The 15,431-nt window shown below is 42.8% G+C and overlaps 1 protein-coding gene across 1 annotated transcript in view; it reads right to left on the reverse strand.

The window, feature by feature from the left end:
• smpdl3a (sphingomyelin phosphodiesterase acid like 3A) overlaps positions 1–15,431 on the reverse strand; it is a 46,537-nt gene that overhangs the window by 9,413 nt on the left and 21,693 nt on the right. Inside the window, exons 3-5 of the mRNA XM_041188844.1 lie at positions 7,897–8,041; positions 6,334–6,430; positions 4,277–4,455 (exon numbers count right to left, since the gene is read on the reverse strand). Of these exons, the coding sequence (XP_041044778.1) occupies positions 4,277–4,455; positions 6,334–6,430; positions 7,897–8,041 (421 nt within the window). The remainder of the gene's footprint in view (positions 1–4,276; positions 4,456–6,333; positions 6,431–7,896; positions 8,042–15,431) is intronic.

Here is a 15,431-nt window from a genome sequence, read left to right on the forward strand (position 1 = left end):
TGGAGGAAGCACTGTGATTGTTAGTGCATCAAATAAAAAAATTGCAAAGGATCAAGAGAAACTTACCTGTCATTAAGCTGAACACAGACATCAAGAGATGTGCCTTCAGCTCATGACACTGAAAGAGGACATGACTTCACCAGCAATGCTCCGCACCGCTAGGTCTCTCCACTCACTTCATCATTGCAACCACACTGAACCGGGAGAGCAAGTTCACACTGCAGCCTTCCAAAAAGGCAGGGTCATACCTTTACATGTGGTCAGTGGTAAACATATCTACTTCACTGCTGACTGCAAGATCTGTGCCATAATAGATTGTTCCAGATGCTGGCCAAAATTCCACTGAAGGTAAGGCAGGACATCAAAAGATCCTTGTAGAAATCCTCCCTAATGGCTCATTTGTACAAATTTGTGACTTAAGGCTAAATACTTTTCTCCAACAAGGAATTGCTGTGTTTACATGGGAAGCACAATAAAGGAAGCATCCAATATTCCAGTTGATGAATGGTAGTGGTGTCATCATTTCTGCTACCACACGTCATTTGGAAGAGAAACCTTCACCTATACTAATTGTCCGTTAAATTGGGGTGTGTTATATCTGTCTACAGGTGTAACTTGTGGGTGCCAGTGTTCTTGCCATATAAATACTGTGGCCACAAGAGCAGGTAGAGGCTAGGAATCATGTGATGAGTAACTCACCTCCTGACTTCCCAAAGTCTGCACACCATCTGCAAGCCATAAGTCAGAAGTGTGATGGAATACTCCTCACTTGCCTGCATGAGTGCAGCTCCCACAACACACAAGAAGCTTGACACCGTCCAGGACAAAGTAGCCCGCATGATTGGCACCACATCCACAAACATTCACTCCTTCCACCACCAATGCCCAGTAGCTTCAGTGTGTACCACCTGCAAGATGCACTGCATGAATTCACCAAGGCTCCTTCGACAGCACCTTCCAAACCCACGACCACTACCATCTAGAAGAACGTGGGCAGCAGGTAGATTGGAACACCACCACCTGGGAGATCCCTCCAAGTCACACACCATCCTTACTTGGAAATATATCGCCATTTCTTCACTGTTGCTGGGTCAAAATCCAGGGTTCTCTGTGTGGGGGACTTCAATGTCCCTCACCAAGTGTGGCTCATTAGCACCATCAGAGACAGAGCTGGCTGAGTCCTAAAGCTCTAGTCCATGGAGCTAGAGTCCATAGCTGCTAGACTGAGTCTGCGGCAGGTGGTGAGGGAAGCAACAAAAGGGAAAAACATTCTTGACCTTGTCCTCACCAACTTGCCTGTCGCAGATGCATCTGTCCATGAAAGTATCAGTAGGAGTGATCACCGCACAGTTATTGTGGAGACAAAATCCTGCCTTCCCATTGAGGATACCTCCATCATGTTGTGTGGCACTACCACCGTGCTAAATGGGATAGATTTGAAACAGAGCTAGCAACTCAAGACTGGAAATCCATGAAGATTCTGTGGGCCATCAGAAGCAGCAGAATTGTACTTCAACACAATATGTAACATCACGGCCCGGCATGTCCCCCCACTCTACCATTACCCTCAAGCTAGGGGATCAGGAGGACATGCCAGGAGCAATACCAGTCATACCTAAAAATGAGGTGTCAACCTCATGAAGTTATAACACAGGACTACTTGCATGCCAAACAGCATAAGCAGTAAGTGATGGACAGAGTTAAGCAATCCCACAAGCAACAGGGCAGGTCTAAGCTCTGCAGTCTTGCCACACCCAGTCGTGAATGGTGGCGGACAATTAAACAACTCATAGGAGATGGCGGCTCACAAGTATCCCCATCCTCAATGATGGGGGAGCCCAGCACATCAGTGCAAAAGATAAGGCTGAAGCATTTGCTACAATCTTCAGCCAGAAGTGCCGAGTGGATGATTCATCTTGGCCTCCTCCGGAGATCCTGAGCATTACAAATGCCAGTCTTCAGCTAGCTCAGTTCACTCCCCGTGCTATCAAGAAACGGCTGAAAGTACTGCAAAGGCTATGGGCCTGACAATATTCTGGCAATAGTACTGAGGACTTGTGCCCCAGAACTTGCCACGCCCCTAGCCAAGCCAGCTACAACACTGGCACCTACCCGGGTATGTGGAAAATTGCCCAGGTATGTCCTGTACACAAAAAGCAGGACAAATCCAACCCGGCCAATTACCACCCCAACACCCTACTCTCGATCATCAGTGGAGTAAAGAAAGGGGTAATCAACAATGCTATCAAGTGGCACTTGCTTATCAATAATTTGCTCACTTATGCCCAATTTGGGTTCCGCCAGATCCACTCAGCCCCTGAACTCGTTACAGTCTTTGTTCAAACATGGACAAAAGAGCTGAACTCCCGAGGTGAGTTGAGAGTGACCGCCCTTGACATCAAGACAGCATTTGACTGAGTATGACATCAAGGAGCCCTAGTAAAACTGAAGTCAATGGGAGTTAGGGGGGAACTCTCCACTGGGCTTCAAGGAGCCCTAGCAAAACTGGGAATCAGGGGGAAAACTCTATTGGTTGGAGTCATACCTAGCATGAAGGAAGATGGTTGTGGCTGTTGGAGGTCAGTCATCTCAGCTCCAGGACATCACTGTAAGAGTTCCTCAGGTTAGTATTCTCGGCCAACCATCTTCAGCTGCTTCATCAAGGCCCTCCCTTCCATCATTAGGTCAGGAGCGGGGATGTTCGCTGCATGTTCAGCACCATTCACAACTCCTCAGATACTGAAGCAGTCCATGTCCAAATGCAGCAAGACCGGGACAATATCCAGGCTTGGGCTGAAAAGTGGCAAGTAACATTCACACCACACAAGTGTCAGGCAATGACCATCTCCAACAAGAGAGAATCCAACCATCACCCCTTGATGTTCAATGGCTTTACCACCACTGAAACCCCCACTATCAACAGCCTAGGGGTTACCATTGACCAGAAACTGAACTGATCAAAATCCTGGAACTCCCTTCCTAACAGCACTGTGGACGTACCTACACTACATGGGCTGCAGCGGTTCAAGAAGGCAACTCACCACCCACCATCTCAAGGTCAACTAGGGATGTGGAATAAATGCTGGCCCAGCCAGTGATGCCCACATCCCGTGAACGAATAAAAAAAGAGTTGTGAAAAGTCCACAAATTTAATGTAGTAACCACTTCTTGTGGAAGTTGTGAAATAGAACATGCCATCCAACAACTCAGTTTTCATTCAGTGCCAATGATCTCTATCACTTCCCAGAGGCCCTGCCTGCCAGCCTATATATAATCCTGATGCCAAGTCCTCTTCAGGCTAGCTCTGATTGGATTTGTTCCTCTGGAAGGATTATTGCATTTTTGTTTTTTGTCTACCTTCATACTTACAAGGAAAGTATCCATTTTATCCTGTAAGGTGTGAGTGATGTGCATACTTCACAAATTTTGCAAACTTACAACATTCCATGACTGTTATTCAAAAAAAGACATCATACAATTAGAAAAACTTCCAAAAACTTGAAGAAATCGTGGACATTTACAAAACAAAATATAGGAATGCAGCATTTTTGGAAAGTTTATTTCTCTCATGCTGTGGAACATCTTGTGTTGTGACTCATTCCTAATGCAAAAGGAATGAACAGAAGCTCACACACGAAGGCCATGTCTTATAGACACAATAGGGGAAATCATGTGGACTCCCCAGCTGTGAAGGCTTCTAAGGAAAAGTAATTCTGGCTTTATTTTCCCACCAAACTGATGGTATCTGGATACATCCAAATGAAAAAATATTGTTACAAGCTTAATTTATAACTTTTAATGTGCTAAAATCGTTTTAAAAAAACTCATATTTGTTTAATGCCTTATGTTCTCGGGACATTCCAAAGTACTGCACAAATAATGTGTAATTTTTTGAAGGGTAGATACTGTTCTTATGATTGAGATCATTCACAATCATCTCAACAAATAGAACAAACCTCAGTTCAAGCCTCATCTGAAAGACTGAACCTCCAGCAATGCAACACTTGCTCAGAACAGCAATGAAATGTCAACAGTTGCTTTTATGCTCAAATTCTTAATAGGCATTGAATGCACAATCCTGAGAATCAAATGCCGCTAACTGAGCTAAGGTGTCAAATACCTGTCGCAAATTAACTTACGAAAAATTCTAACATTTGTTATCTTATTAAAACAGCAAGGAGAATTGTCAGATTGTAAATATATTTTTCCCCAATATAAAATCTGCTTGACTATTTTAAATTCATATCTTTTTTGAAAGATTGTTCAATACATTTACCTCCTCTTTGCTTTGTTGAGCTTTCTTCAATGTATTTTCAAGCCAGGCAAACTGCCCTGCAGGGTCTGGAATTCCTTCAGTCATTTTATTGGGACTATAGTACAAGTTTGAGTTTAAGCTGATTATCCTGAGAGTCTGCTGGGTAACATTACAAGTAAAGACCTGGGTGTAGAACCCACCTATAGAAGAAAGAAAGCAAAGTCAGGAATGTAACAAGAAAGATTTAGTTAAAATAAAACCCCAAAAACTAAATTAATGGAGGAAGCCATTATTTTTAATAGAAAGAATCTGAAAATCTCACTATAGCTTGACTTTGAACATAATGAAAAAATGCTAGGGTAGAATACCATTACTGTGATTTTGATTAAATTATTTCAGAATGGGGAATTATCGCACACTAGGAAACTAACTGGAGGAACTGGAAGAAAGATTATTTGCAGACACAATTAATTCTGAAATATTCCCCCTTTCCTTCTTTGACATTGTTTCTAGGAATCAAGCCAATAACATTCTTCTGAGTTATCTTATACTTGTTTTCCATTAAAGTAATAGAATTGAAGAATTTGTAATACAGATAACACTACAGAGGGGAACTACTGGGATAAAAGAACAGCTCTCAACCATTGACAACCTTGGAGTAAACTTAAAGAAAAACTTTTTTTGTCTTTAGTCCAGAAATGTAGCTACTCCTGAAAGGTCAATGCGGAAAAGGTTCTTCATGCACCTAAAAAAATTCTACTCAAAAATCGGCTAGAGAAGCTGTTTTAAAAAGCACAATTTTTGTTCGATATGATTTAATCAATTGTGGTGTTTATGTTATACTGAAAGGGAATGTGAAAACAGTTTGATTTTAGGTTGTAACAAGCATAATGGAGGGGTGGGGGGGGGGGATGAGTAACTGAATTCAATATTTCTGGGTTTAGATTAAATGCTCTATCTTCTTCATGGGGACTGTTGTCATGGGGTACTTTTAAGCTGTATTCATAGCACACTACAGCTTCAACACAAAGTGATTTTGCTATACATAAATACAAAAGTGGGATATAACTCAGAATGCCACGTAAATGTACTTAAGCCCTCAGGTGAGACCCCCCTCCACCATGTCATCTCAGCCAGTACGGAGGTTCCAAAGCATACAATATAAATTCAGTCTTACATGCATAAATGAATCAGATGACTGTACATTTGTACTGGAGGTGAAAATGGTTATCCTATCAATTCAGCTTCTTATTACTAACAGAACTCACATTCCTTCTACTATCATTAAGCTGATTAGCTCCACTATAATGAAGGGCTATTTTACACAGCAAGTGGTAATGAGCTGGAACTTGCTGCTTACAAGAATGGTAGAAGCAGAGAAAATCAATGATTTCAAAAGGAGTTTGGATGGACACTTGAGGGAAGTAAACTTCCAGAGCGAGAGAGAGAGCAGAATGGTACTGACTAAATTGTTCTACAGGGAGCTGCATGAACTCGGTGGGTTGAATGCTCTCCTACAATGTCATAATGACTCTACGACACTTTATTGTGATGATGCTGCAAATATACATAAAAGCTAGGAGCAGGAATAGGCCACTTGGCCCTTCGAACCATCCAATAAGATTATGGTTGATCTGATTTCAACTTCAATTCCACATTCCTGCCTACCTGCATTAACCTTACAACCCCTTGCTCATGAAGAATCTACCTACCTTTGCCTTAAAAATATTCAAGGACTCTGCTTCCACCTCTCTTTGAGGAAGAGAGTTTCAAAGACTCACGACCCTTTGAGGGAAGAATATTCTCCTCATCTCTGTCCTAAAGGGGTGACTGCTTATTTTTAAACAGTGGCCCCTAGTACTAGATTTTCCCACAAGAGGAAACATCCTTTCCACATCAACCCTGTCAACAGCCCTCAGGATCTTATATGATCAAGTTACTTTTGGCAAGACATTCTGAAGAAGAAAATACACATAGATGACTTTAAAATAACAATTTTTAAATGACATTTCACGGTTAAATTGGATTTCCCTTTTCAACTGAAGCCCCAATCCAAACAACAAGGATCGAATTTTAACCTTTTTGCAAGGTCCTACGTGCATCATGTGTCAACCACGGTCCCCACATGTCAGCTGCTGCATTGTACACATCACTTACGTCAACAGGAAGCTGGTCCTATCAAAATAAGAAAAACAAACATTTATCATTTCCTTTTTTTCACTTTTCCAAAAGAATACTATATCAAGAAGTGCTTTGAATGTAAATATTATTTGAGTTTTTATTTTATTCTCTTCTTTTCCTCACCTTTGCTACTAAAGATGCTGCCTTTGCTGGGATATAATTTTATCAAGTTACTTTTGACAATATATTTTGAAGATGAAAATACACATAGGTGCCTATAAAAAAACATTCTTCTTGGGAGCAGATATAAGGTGTTTGGGCAGCATCACAACCAAGTTTATATTCAAACAATGTCCACATATCTGTGTTTTTCAGCAGGTGTCCTAGAGCAGGAATCAGGGGAGCAAATTCCAAGTAGTATGTATCACAGCCTGAAAATTTGTCTATGTCAATTACAGCGCTCCAACTCCTCTCTCAATTCACACAAATCCAGGTTTACCCACTAAAACACAAATTACTCAAACCTGGGACCTACTGTCTGTGCTGGAGGGATCTTCAAGTCAAATGTCCATCAAGGGAATCAATACCATTGTGATTCAAACTAATACTTACAGGCAGGATTGTTTTCTGCTACACCAATAAATCCATTTGTCTTATCAGTTGACTAATCTGCTTATCAAAGCAATGGATGACAGCAAATGGAAGACACCTCTATTTCAAATCTCCATTTTTAGCATCAAACATAATCAGCTCAGATAAAGCATATCTAAAATTAATGGAAATCCCCCCACTACTTTACCAACAATGCACCTTAATCCTCAAACTCAGAACCACCAGAGATCGACCAGATAAAGTGCCTGTTTGAGAGGGATATGAATTGGACATTCAGACTTGGAAGTTAGTGGCTGACCTTGCAGCACTTTTTTTTCAGTAATTCATATTTGAAGCACCATGAATCAGACACACTGACCATGTTGGCCAATTTCTTCATTTACACTGCTGTTGGCATGAAGCTTTCACTATAAGCTTTACCCCCCAATATTGACCATGTTGAAAAATCCTTGTTGAGAGAGAAGTTGGAACATTGGCTATATTTGGTTAATTGGTTTTCCCAAAAACTTTATTTTATATGGTTTTTACAATTTTTTCAAAAAAAACCTGGCATAAAAATGTGTCATTTTCATCCTTTAAAACTGTTAATGATGAATCCAAAATGACTTGTTCAGTAATCTCAGTTGTGAATTTTGTTGATTTGTAATAAAATATAATTCAAGCAAGGACAGTTCAATTCTCACAGATCTGACAGATTCTTCCTAAAGAGCACAAGTAAATTTAAGCATCTGTTGAAACTGGTCTGCAGTATGCATCTACTTTTATAGAACATAGCTGTTAGGGCTTGTATCTCTCATGTATATAAATACAAGTACATAATACATGTGGAAAATAGCTGTATCTGTTTATGCAAAGCCATATATTATATTCTATGTTTCTTTCATTATAAAGTTGAACTAAGCTACTACCTGTGGCCAATAGTCATGGTTTCCCAATGTAGGAAAAACCTGTAGATCTTTCAAGTATTCCTGGATAGTCTGTGTCATATTATGGAGAATGTCAATCACAATTTTTGTAGAAAGTTTTGCAACTGGTACGTGGGGAGGACTATCTCTACAATAACAAAAGAAAATCAAAAGCAATAATGATGTAAGTGGTCAGCAGACTTATCAATATTTTGATAAATAAACTACAGCAGAGCCGAGCTGTTATACTCTAGTTCTTCGCCATTTACAGGGCCAATTTATATACCAAAAACGCAGAATATTGCATTTCAAAATGCCTTGCAAATTTAGGCTCTATAAAGATTAAATGGTAAAGTTTATCTTCCAAAGTAATTAACTGCTTCTATTGCAAAATAAAGCCAGCCTTGACTCAATAGTATCACTTCCACTCCTGAATCAGAAGGTTGCAGGTTCCTGTGCCACTTAGGGAGACTTGTAAAGATAATCTCAGCTGACACTTCAGTGAAGTACTAAGTGAGCCTGCATTGCTGAAGATGTCAAACTGATGCTCCAACTTCCCTCTTGAGTGAACATAGAAGATCTTATGACAATCATCGAAGGGGAGTTCTCCTTGGTGAACTGGCCAATATTTATCCTTCAATTAACATCACAGAAAACAGTTTATCTGGTCATTATCTCATTATTGATTTTGGAAACTTGCTGCATGCAAACCGGCTGCCACATGTCTTCCATTATGACAATTATAATACTTCAAATGACTGAGATACCCTGGAGTTGTAAGGTGCTATATAAATTCAAGTCTATTTCTTTTCTGAACATTACTTGAAAAACTAACTCTTCTTAATGGATTTACGCTGTGAGAGAACAAATGGAAATTTGGTAAAGCAAGGGCCTGAATTTTTAGCCTGTTGGGCGAGCGGATCGGTGGGACCAGAAGTGGATGTGAAATCCGTTCCTGCCCACAATCGGCTCCTGACATCAATTTCGCACCGGCTGGCCAATTAACTGCCAGCCAGCGTGAAACCCATGCTGGGACAGGCTCAGCGCTGCCACTGGGGGCGGGAAGAGGGCGGGTGCCAGGAGCAGTAAGGGTGCAGATGTGGGATTTAAATGGAGCTCCCTGAAAGCTGGAAGTCTGCGCTCAAGAGCCTCAGGGAGCTGCTTTGGGAATCCCTTTTTTTAAACACATCATCTTAGATAGCTGCTACTGTCTCCAGAATGTCATAGTTACTCGGAGCCCATGCCAAGCGTGACACAAATGCCTGGAACCAGTCTGCCCACATCGCCCCCTCTCCCCCACCCCCATTTTTCCAATGAGTGCCTTAGGGTTTTCCTGGAGGCAGTTAGTGACTAGCGCAACATCTGCCTGGTAAGAAGAGGCCACTTCACATGACAAAGGCAGCCTGGCCACTGTCCATGATGTTGTTTGCAGATCCTGGATCCAGTGTAGGAAAAGGTTCAATGACCTTCTTCGTTCTGCCAGGGTAAGTGCTGATTCCTGTTTGGGGTTCTGGGGTTGCATTCAGACCTGCGAGCCGACACAACGTCAGGAGCCTCAGCAGGTTATGTCAGATGGATGAGGCACCTAGTGACTCTGCTGGCAATCTATCCATCTCTGGTGAACAGGGACGGTCAAACCAACTTCACGTTGGCAGATGACCTGCAGCTCCATGCATCTGGGGGTTCTTCTTGGGGCGCTCCTGATGACGGCAGCAATTGCTCCACCCCTTTGTCAGTGACCATTGCATGAGGAGACCATGAAGACACTGGTCTCTCCCACCCAGACAGGGCCCACACAGGCCCTGGTGACCAGAGGACAGCGCCAAAGAGGCATCAGAGTTAGCAGCCTGCCTCCAATGCAGCTGCCAGCAAGGGGGAAGTATCAAGTTGTTGCACATGTAAGCAAAAAGTTAAGTCACAATGATCACATAAGGGGTCTCAGGGGTGATTAATTTCTCCTTGGCATGTGTGTACTGGTCCATTTATACCTTTGCCTTCAATATTAAAATGTTACATAATATGCAAAGGCCTTAGTGTGCTTCATATAATTTGATAGGGAAGCGGTCTGGGAGTCGTATGTCACACAAAAGAAAGGCTGCAAACTTTACTTCAAAGGTCAAGACTTGAGTGGAGAATGAGGAGAATGACAGGAGTGCCTCACCAGCACTAATCAGTAAGGTGGAGCTTCCCTTGCCATCATCTTGACTTCATGCTTTGGATTCCTAACTAAAAGTCCTCTGAATCAAGGCCTCCCTGCCTCCCATAAGCATCCTCACTTCAGGAATTTGCTCCTGGGTCTCCTCAGGCTCCTCCTCAGGCTCAGAACTTAATCGTTCTTTGCAGGCTGTGGAGCAGGATCGCTGTCTTCATCCTCCAATGGGTTACCCCTTGACAGAGCCAGGTTGTGCAGTGACCAGCAGTCAACAAGGGAGACACACTCAGGAGGATACTGAAGTGATTCCTCTGAGCCGTCCAGGCAGCAAAACCTCATATTGCGTAGGCCTATGGTCCTCTTGATTACTACCCTTGTGGAGGCATGACCGCGGTTGTAGCTTTCCTCGCCTGGAGTCCTTGGGTGGCTCAGTGGTGTAATCAGCCACCTTTTCAGTGGATAGCCTTTGTCCCCCACCCAGGAACCAGCCATCCAAATGAGCTGGAGCAATGAACAGCCTTGGCAACTGGGACTGACAAAGGATGTACGCATCAAAGCAGTTTCCTGGATACCTGGCACAAACCTGTAGTACCTGGCTCTTGTGTTCACACACAATCTGCACATTGAGAGAGTGGAAGCCCTTTCTATTGATAGAGGCATCCGGCTCCCCCTGCTTTTATGGGCACATGCATGCAGTCAATGGCTCATGGATTCGGGGAAATCCTGCAATTGCAACAAAGTCTCTGGTTCTCTCAGCCTGGCTGGCCTCATCTGTCCTGAAGTGAATGAAGATGCTGACCCTTTGGAAAAGTGCATCTGTGATCAACTTAATGCAAGTCTGGGCAACAGATTGAGAGAATCCACAGAGACCTCCCACTGGCCCCTGGAAAGAACCTGAAGCGTAAAAGTTTAGGGCAACTGTCACCTTCAGAGCCACTGGCATAGGGTGCCATCAACCTAGAGTTGGAGGCAAATTCGCGCTGATCATTTCGCATACAGAGATGGTAGTGTCCCTGGAGAAGCAGAGCCTTCTCTAGCACTGAGCCTCAGTCATGTCCAGGCATGATCACTGCCTGTACACTCTGCCAGCTGGATAATGGCACCTTCTCTGGACCCTTCTGCCTTGCACTCCCTGCTGGCCCTGCACCCCTTCTGGCTGCGCCATTCGGTTCATAGATCCGACGCTGGGATGCTGTCTGCGGGCAACTGCCCTCTTCTCCCTTCTGGCCCTCTCATCCTCAGAAGAGGAGGTCCCTCCAGCAGAGTACACAATCCCCATTTCTGAACAGATGTCTGCACAGAGGGGGCCTTTCTGCAGAAAACCTCTGCAAATGCTTAAAAATCAGTGAGTTCTCTAAACACCAAAAAATGCCTGAAACAATCTCTAAACCAACTGCAAACAACTAACAGCAAAACCCCTAACTCTTCATCTAACTAACATCCTGTGTGCCTTACATCCTGCCCTAGATATAGAATGAATGAAAAACATGAAGACCGCTTGGCCAAGTGGCCTGTGCACTGAGTGTAAAAGCACATAGGCAATTCAAAATTGCCGTCAACTGCTCTTTTAATGGGCTTAATTGGCCCTTTAACTGTCAGCAAGTGCAGTTCCGACTTTGGTACGCGCCCGCTGGCCGAAATATCGCATGGCGGTGCGATGACGTCAAGACACTGCCCCCACCCCCCGACGTCATTGCACCCTATTTCACAACCATTTGTGTCTACCGCGCGCTTGCACAGTGAGCAAAAATATTGACCAAGTGCTTTCAGCGTGCCTGCAGGTGCAGAGTCTATCCACCAGGTTGTGGTGTGGCATAAATTGCACTCTGTTGGGAAGGGCCATCATATTGTTTTGATTTAGGTTAGCAAAATGCAAGTCACTCTTCAACAAATGCAAAATTTAAATTGGTAAAAAGATACATTTGATTCTATATCTGTCATATGGATAGCTCATTGATCAAACAGTTCTGTATTTGTCAATTACTAATTCCCTTCATGTCACCACTTCTGCATGTGACACTAGATTCTGCTCCTGACATGCCTGGCCTTCCCCTCCCATCCTTATGCCTTGCTCACTTCCAAGTGAATAATTTGGCTTTAACCTATACTGTGCCCTAGCACTTTAAGTAGCCACCTCTACACATTCAGCTCTAAACAAAGGATCATTTTGTGGAACAATCAAATGGGAACTCCCAGAGGACATGCATCGGTAGAAACCTTCTCACCCAACCTAACAGCAATATGATCCACAGCATCCTATGCTCTTCCCCCACTCAGCCCCAGCAGCAACATCAGCTATGGGACAAATCAGACTCTGTGGTCACTAAGCCTGGGTGAGCATATCTCCCTCACCCATGCCCTCCACCTTTGTTAAACTTTAACATCCAGTTAAAGAAAAATCTTGCACTGTGGTAGGAAAAATCATTTCAGCAAAATCCTCCACTGAAACCATTAAGAGGAAACTATGACCTTCAGAGCAATCACCACATTTCATTTAATTGTCTGACAACACTAATTTCTTTGCTGTTATCACCCTTTAACCTGGGTTCAATTATCCACACACTCACATTACTTTCCTTGAGCTGAACACTGCACGTGATCCTGGCTTCCCATGGGTAACACCATGAGTAATTAACTAGTAGGCTGTAAAAATAGAAGTCCATGAAAATTACAACAGGGCCATTCAGCCAAACTAACACATGTTGATTATCCTCCACATGAGCAGTACTTTAACCAAGTTCTTTCAAGCACTGATCTGAACTATTCTTAAATGTTGACATTGTTGCTGCTTCATCTCCAACTCCAGTAATACACTCCATGGCATTCTTGAAAAAAAATTCTCCTGTCTTCTGTCTTAACTCTTGTCTTTAATGTTATAACCACCCTGTTTGTACTAAATCCCTTCAACGACTGGAAAGAGTTAATCTACACCTTGTCCCAAACCTTCATAATTTTAAACACCCCCCCATCAAATGATACCACAATCTCCTCTGTTCCACCAAAAACCACCTGAATTTCATTTGTTTTTCATCATACAAGGCAGCACCCTAGTGACTCTGCTCTGGATCCTTTTAATTGCCTTAAAATCCTGTCTATAGTTGAAGCCAAAAACTGCATAGTGCTTGAATTGTGGCCTGTTTTCAAACAATGCTTCACTATTACATATTGACTTTTATATTTCAGTCCCAGAATGACAACATGCAGTACACCCCCTTAACTACTTCCAACTAATCTTGAGAAATTGCCCTTAACATCTACTCTCTGTTGCCTCCATTCTAACTGTTTTTAATACAATTTTCTAACTCCCCCAATTTTTTTTATTCATTCACGGTTGTGGGCATTACTGGCTAGGCCAGTAGTTATTGCCCATCCCTAATTGCCCTCAAGAAGATGAAGCCACCATCTTGGGTATTGAAATTCCATATCGCTTGATCTTCCTGAATAGACTTTTACGTGGTATTGTGTCAAAGGCTTTCTAAAAGTCCAGTTGCACCACATTCAAGTGTGTCAAGCAAGATCTTCCTTTCTGAAATTCATGTTGATTGTTCCTAATTATTTTTTATATTTTTCATAAGTTCATCTTTAATTACAAAATCCAAAATTCTCCCTACCATAGCTACTAATCTGTAACTACCTGGATTAAGACTGGTTTCCTTATTGAAAATGACTCTGACCACTCTCCAACACACATTCAATCTCAGTGGGACCTGGAATATAATTGCTAGGGCCTCTTGTACTTCTTTCACCATTTTCCTCAGGATAAGGAGAAACCTCCTTGTATAGAACCTTGGTGAGGCCACAGCTGGAGTACTGTGGGCAGTACTGGTCGCCACATTATAGGAAGGATGTGATTGCAATGGAGGGGGTGCAGAGGAGATTCACCAGGATGTTGCCTGGGATGAAACATTTAAGTTATGAAGAGAGGTTGGAGCAGAGAAGACTGAGGGGCGAGCTGATCGAGGTGTACAAGATTATGAGGGGCATGGACAGGGTGGATAGGGAGCAGCTGTTCCCCTTAGTTGAAGGGTCAGTCACAAGGGGACATAAGTTCAAGGTGAGGGGCAGGAGGTTTAGGGGGGATGTGTGGAAAAACTTTTTTACCCAGAGGGTGGTGACGGTCTGGAATGCACTGCCTGGGAGGGTGGTGGAGGCGGGTTGCCTCACATCCTTCAAAAATTACCTGGATGAGCACTTGGCATGTCATAACATTCAAGGCTATGGGCCAAGGGCTGGTAAATGGGGTTAGGTAGGTAGGTCAGGTATTTCTCACATGTCGGTGCAGACTCGATGGGCCGAAGGGCTTCTTCTGCACTCTGTGATTCTGTGAAAAGAAAGGATTTGCACTCATACAGTGCTTTTTGTGATCTCAGTACATCCAAAGCATTCCATGGCGAATTAAGTGATTTTAAAGAGTCATCACTGTTGGAATATATGGAAAAAGAGCCATCAATTAGTGCCAGATCCCACAAAAAAATTAACTGCTAAAATAAAAGCAAAATGCTGCAGATGCTGGAAATCTGAAATAAAAATAGAAAATGCTGGAAAAACTTAGCAGGTCTGGCAGCATCTGTGGAGAAAGAAACAAAGTTAATGTTTCGAGTCCGTATGACTCTTCTTCAAAGCTAAAGAGAAATAGAAATGTGATAGATTTTACACTGTTTAGGAGGGATGGGGCAGGTGGAGCAAAATGGAAGGTCAGGGATGGTGTGAGCTCAGGAGGGATTGACAAATCTGCCTTCGGCATGAGGCAAAGGAAGTGTTAATGTTAGTATTAAAGACTAAAGAAGGCGCTGAGAATGGCATAAAGGTAAGAAAGCAAAATGTGTTAATAGCAGAACAAGTGTCATTGCCCAACATAGAAACAAGTAACAGGTGGCCCTGTGGAGGGTGGGGGTGGGGGGTTGTTGGGGAAAAAAGAATTAAAAAATGAATCAATTAAAAATGAAAAATAAACAAAATAAATAAATGAAAATACATTTTTATAACATTTTTAAAAACAAGATTACAAAAGAGGTGAAGATGGAGGAAGCAGTTCATGGTCTGAAGTTGTTGAACTCAATATTCAGTCCAGAAGGCTGTAAAGTGCCTAATTGGAAGATGAGGTGCTGTTTCTCCAGTTTGCTTTGGGCTTCACTGGAACATCACAGCAGGCAAAGCATGGACATGTGGGCATGAGTGCAAGGTTTTGTGTTGAAATGGCAAGCAACAGGAAGGTCTGGGTCATGTTTGCAGACTGAGGGAAGATGTTCCGCAAAGTGGTCACCCAGCCAGCATTTAGTCTCCCCAATGTACGTCTCCTCTACATTACCTTTATACCACTCTCAGCACCTTCTTTAATCTTTAGCACTACCATTAACACGCCCTTTGTCTTGTGTCCATGACATCT

Source organism: Carcharodon carcharias, chromosome 5 (assembly GCF_017639515.1).
Source record: "Carcharodon carcharias isolate sCarCar2 chromosome 5, sCarCar2.pri, whole genome shotgun sequence".
Taxonomy (NCBI): Eukaryota; Metazoa; Chordata; class Chondrichthyes; order Lamniformes; family Lamnidae; genus Carcharodon; species Carcharodon carcharias.